Source organism: Amblyomma mixtum, chromosome 1 (genome assembly GCF_055824585.1).
Source record: "Amblyomma mixtum isolate Tamu chromosome 1, ASM5582458v1, whole genome shotgun sequence".
In the NCBI taxonomy this organism is placed as follows: Eukaryota; Metazoa; Arthropoda; class Arachnida; order Ixodida; family Ixodidae; genus Amblyomma; species Amblyomma mixtum.
The window spans coordinates 276,808,712-276,814,161 of record NC_143012.1 but is presented as its reverse complement, the minus strand read 5'-3'; the positions used below and the strand labels follow the sequence as shown (position 1 = coordinate 276,814,161).

The window sequence follows — 5,450 nt, the reverse complement described above, 5'->3', positions numbered from 1 at the left end:
AGACTGGTTTTCTGCGTTGGGAATATTGCTCTGCGGAATAAACCACGCATCTCAAATCGAAGTTCCGCTAACCTTGCTGAACGCAGTCTCTGAATACCCAGAAGTCTTCGCTGATGGACTAGGGAAGAGCAAGGGACCATCCGTTCGTATCGAGCTCAAGGCTGAAATCGCTCCCATCTTCAGGAAAGCACGTCAAGTTCCGGTGGCTCTACTGCCCAAGGTAGACGAAGCCATCGACGTTCTTGTACAGGAAGGCGTCTACCAGCCCGTGCGATCCTCCCGATGGGCGACACCGGTAGTCTGCGTCGTTAAGAAGAACGGCAAGATCAGGCTGTGTGGTGATTACAAAAGCACCGTTAACCAAGCAATCAAGATGGAAACATATCCTCTTCCAACCATCGATCAGCTTTTTTCAAACCTTGCGGGGTGCACTGTATTCTCACAACTAGACCTCAATCAAGCCTACCAGCAGCTTGCCGTGGACAGTGAAACAGCCGATCTGCTAACAGTCAATACGCACCGGGGACTGTTCAAAGTTACTCGCCTGCCGTTCGGAGTGTCGTCCGCCGTATCCATATTTCAGCGTTACATGGAAGAGCTCCTCTCGGGACTACCTGGGGTCCACGTGTACCTGGACGATATTATAGTGGGAGGTCAAGATGCCTACGAGCACAACAAACACCTGCGAGATGTGCTGAAACGCATAAGTGACGACAACATTCGTCTGAGCCGAGAGAAATGCACCTTCGGCATGCCGGAAGTAACCTTCCTTGGATACCGCATTGACGCTGCCGGTATTCATCCAACCGAAGAAAAGGTCGAAGCTCTTAAAGAAGCTCCCAGTCCAAAGAACAAGCAGCAACTTCAGTCTTTTCTCGGACTGCTAAACTTCTACAACAGATTCTTGCACGGTGCAGCTCACGCCCTCGAGCCTCTATACCGTCTGCTTGCAAAGGATCAGACGTGGAGATGGCGCAAAGAAGAAGCCGACGCTTTCAAGCACGCCAAGGAACTTATACAGACATCCGATGTCTTAGTCCACTACGATGTGCACAAGCCGCTCACGCTTGCCTGCGACGCGTCTGCCTACGGCATAGGATTTGTCCTTAGTCACGAAGGCTCTACCGGACAAGAATCTCCAATTGCATTCGGTTCCCGTACTTTGAGCTCGACCGAAAGGAACTACTCTCAGACAGACCGAGAAGCTCTGGCTGTCGTTTCCGGTGTCAAGAAGTTCCACCAATATCTGTATGGCAGACACTTCAAGGTCTACACTGACCACAAGCCGTTGCTGGGCCTGCTGCATCACAGTCGTCCAATACCTACCGTACTTTCACCGAGGATGCTTCGATGGAATTTACTCCTCGCACAGTACGACTATGAGCTGATCTACCGACCGGGACGTCAAATGGGCAATGCTGATTCACTCAGCCGCCTGCCGCTGCCCTCCACAAATGCCGAAAGTCCTGTTATGACAGATGTCCTGCTGCTAGAAAACCCCCCAGAAGCCTTTGCAGATGCATCCAAGATTTCTCAGCTGACAAGGAAGGACCGTGTGTTGTCGCGAGTACTCAAGTGGATTCGTACCGGATGGCCAGCAAAGGTAGAGGACCAGTTCCAACCTTACTTCGTGCGCCGCGACGAACTCTCCGCTTATCGTGATTGCATTCTGTGGGGCTCCCGAGTCGTGATTCCACCGCAACTACGCATGGAAGTGCTTGAGCTACTTCACTCATCACACCCGGGAATCGTTCGCATGAAGGGACTCGCGCGAGGTTACGTCTGGTGGCCGAAACTCGACAGCGATGTGGAGAACACCGTCCGTGCGTGTGAGACCTGCCAAGAATCCAGGAATGCTCCACCCCGCGCTGCAGTCCATCCCTGGGAGCAGACTACGAGACCGTGGTCTAGGCTGCACGTGGACTTCGCTGGACCAGTCCAAGGCAAGATATTTCTTATCGTCGTGGACTCGTTCTCAAAATGGCTAGAGGTCGTTGTGGTGAGGACAACTTCAGCTGCAGTTGTTGTCCGAGAACTCAGACGGCTGTTCGCCACACACGGACTTCCCGACGTCGTCGTATCTGACAACGGTTCTGCATTCGCATCAGCTGAATTCCGGCAGTTCCTCGCCAGGAACAACGTTCGTCAAGCTTTAGTCGCACCCTACCATCCGTCTTCTAACGGACAGGCCGAACGCTTCGTTCAGGAAACGAAGAAAGCTCTTAAACGACTGAAAGGGGGCGACATCGAACTTCAGCTCAGTCGTTTCCTGTTCCAGCAGCACTTGCTGCCCTGCACGACTACAGGAAGAAGCCCGGCGGAGCTACTGTTCTCGCGTCAGCTAAAGTCCGCCCTAGACTACTTGCACCCTGATTCTCAGGAAGGCAACTTGCGACGCGACCAGTTGTCGCGGAAGCTCCGCGCTGCACCAACCCGCAAGTTTGAGCCTGGTGACTCAGTCTTTGCTAGGAATTTTTCGCCACATGGGTCTCGGTGGCTTCCCGCGATCATCCGCTCCTGCAAAGGACCAGTGTCCTATGAAGTCGAACTACTGGACGGTACGTCCTGGCGTAGGCACGTCGACCACCTTAGAAAGAGGGACTATAACCTACCCGATCTTCCTCACCGTGCACCTGAACTCGAAATGCCTGAGTCGCATTCAGAGTCAGAAGACCAGGACGAACAACCCGCTAGCACTTCGACCGAGCCAGACGCCGACTCACCTGAACCCGGGCACAGCCGCTCCAACTCAGAGAACGCGGATACCTCCGACAGAATTCCTCCGGCGACCGGCACCGTTCCTCGACGCTCCGCCCGAGAGAGGAAGTTTCCTTCTCACCTCCGAGACTACTACGTCTAAGGGGGGAGGAGTGTTGTGTATCGTGGTGCTGCCGCTCCAATTGTGTATCACACTACTGCCGCTCCAAGTGCCGCTTCCCGTATGGTACCTTCTGTCTGGCCTGAGCATCGTATTTCGCTCAACACCTCATCCCCGCGTCTCCGCGGCCCTTCGGTCCTGGCACGTACCATATGCATGTACGAAGCTACACGCGGACACTGAACTCTCTGCACTCTCTCTCTCTATCCCGACTGTCTGCCCCGCTTGTACGCTTTCTCTGAATAAACAGTTTTGCCTCAGACTCCGACTGGAGAACACATCAGGGAGGAAGTAGCAGTGAGAGAAAAAAAGAGGGGCCGTAATGAGGAAACTGAAAATTGTATTTGAGGAAAGGAAATTACGCAGTAACTGTCTCACATATCTCGGTGGACACCCGTCAAAACGCGGACACATCTGTCGACACGGCTGCCGACACGGACGCAGACACGGCTGCCGACACGGATTGCTGACAGCATGAGGCATTAAAGGCTTTCGACTTAATAAAGTTGTTTCTCTTTCTCTCACGAGGCATTAAAGGCTTTCGCCTTAAAATTCTTCACTGGATGTTTGCGGCCATTGATATGGGCGCCACGCTGCTGGCTCCAATTTTGTGGTGACGCCAAGTCTAGCATCAAGCAGACGACCAGGCCTGCATTCGATCACTCGTTCTGGTTTGGTTTATTGGGATTTAACTTCCCAAAGCGACTCAGGCTATGAGGGACGCCGTAGTGGAGGGTTCCGGAAATCTCGACCACCTGGGGTTCTTTAACTTGCACTGTCATCGCACAGTACACGGGCCTCTAGAATTTCACCCCCACCGTAACCACTGATCTGGAAGCAGCCAGTGACAAGCTGCGCTTGAACTGCAGGAACTGGCGCTGCACGCTCTTGCGGCACCGCCACGGGCGGCACTTTGCAAAACTGGCGCAGCGAGCAAGGCGGATATCTACCTTGCAGCGAGTGCATAGCTTCACTTTCGGTATAGTGTACTAGAAGATATTCTACTACACTACACTTTCGGTCATGCTTTCGGTAACGTTCAGGCGTCCGATGCGCCATCTAGCCCCCTAATACAAATAAAAAAACAAACGTAATGAAAAATATAAAACCGAAACCAAAACTAAATGTTACAGCGCAAAAGATTACAAAAATTTGTCTGGCAATTTTGATAAAAACTTGCATGTAATTATAACAGTGTTTTTTTTTACGTCGAGGTTACATCAGTGTACTTATTTGCGGATTTTGTACATTGCAGTCAGAATGCAAACTATCCAAACTGAGCCGCTGTATTGAGCCACTACTGGCCACTGCCGGTCTTGCGGCTTCGGACTCCATGTGGTAGCTGTGGTGTTTACGCTCCTGAACGTTTCACCTTTGTGAGCTTATCGGCTCGCTTCGAATTTGTGCTTTCAGGTGTGCAGACTCTCTGGAGCAGTCTCAAGTGTACTGTGGCCATGTCTCTTATATCGAACTATGCCAAAAGAATGGCGCTGTTGAGTGCGCGCATCTTCGGCGAAGTGTCTCGCCCCACGAACAAGAAGTCGATGCGAGTTGTGCAGCTTTTCAGCGACCTTCCGCATGATCTGAACCCCGAAATTGTGGCCTGGTATCCGCCGCATCACCAACTGACGACTCTCATGTTTCGCCTCCGGATGCATGGCTTGTACAGAGACGAACATCAGGACTTCAAGGAAGAAATGAGACGTCTCCGCAGGCTGCGAGGCAAGGGCAGACCGAAAAAAGGAGAAGGAAAGCGAGCCATGTTGGCGAAGAAGTGATGCACATCATGAGACTTCCGCATTAGCATTTGTTACAAATATAGTCTTGTTTCTGTCCCAATTGCCGCCTGTTGTGTGCTCGCTTCATTCACATACGTTCACGTTTCTAAGCGTATCAATGCTTGCGGTCTGATTTTAGCCAAAAGAGTGAAGGTCGAGTTCTATCCTGGCCATTTGTCGAGCGAAGCTGACGTTTTTGTAAATGCGCATGTTTTATTAAGGGAAGTACAACATACAAAGCTGAGTTAAGATTGTTTTAATTGTTTCATATACGTAAGAGTGGCGCCATTTGACCGCTGCAAGAAAATGGTGCCAACAGAAAGCAGACGTATGTGAAACACGCTTTGAAAGATAAAGATATTGCCCTTTTTCAGTTGAATATTCGGTGATGCGGCAAGGCGTTGGCCCCGCGCCAATGTCGGTGCGTGGCACACGGTCCATATCTGATCTACTTGCTGCATATGCCGTCGTAGTTCGGATAAATTTAGAAGGGTGGCAGTGACTTATAAAAAATAAGACAGGGGGGAGCATCTTGTGCATTCCACCAGCCCAACAGATGCTGCGCAGGTGGGCGATAAGCCTGTTTCACATGCAAGCGAATATGCTAGCGAATCCTGTCGCCGCGACGGAAAAACCTGTTTTGAGTCGTCGCTGCGACGAGCGGCGAGGTTCCAACAAGTTGGAAATTTTCGCTGCGTCGCGCCGCTCAATCGCTCAGTCGCTTGCATGTGAACAAGCGTTTCCAAGTAATCCTATGAATCGGCTGCACCACAAGGCACGAAAACGTCGTTTGT

The 5,450-nt window shown here is 51.6% G+C and overlaps 1 protein-coding gene across 1 annotated transcript; it reads left to right on the top strand.

Moving 5' to 3' along the window:
- Positions 1-4,191: 4,191 nt before the first annotated feature.
- mRpS33 (mitochondrial ribosomal protein S33) lies at positions 4,192-4,717 on the top strand. The gene has a single exon (XM_089585270.1). It carries the CDS (start codon positions 4,333-4,335, stop codon positions 4,654-4,656), a length of 324 nt encoding a protein of 107 aa, XP_089441396.1. The 5' UTR covers positions 4,192-4,332; the 3' UTR covers positions 4,657-4,717.
- The last annotated feature ends 733 nt before the right edge of the window (positions 4,718-5,450 follow it).

Excerpts from the sequence above, each read along its gene's own strand:
- mRpS33 (XM_089585270.1), top strand. The coding sequence starts at position 4,333 with ATGTCTCTTATATCGAACTATGCCAAAAGAATGGCGCTGTTGAGTGCG.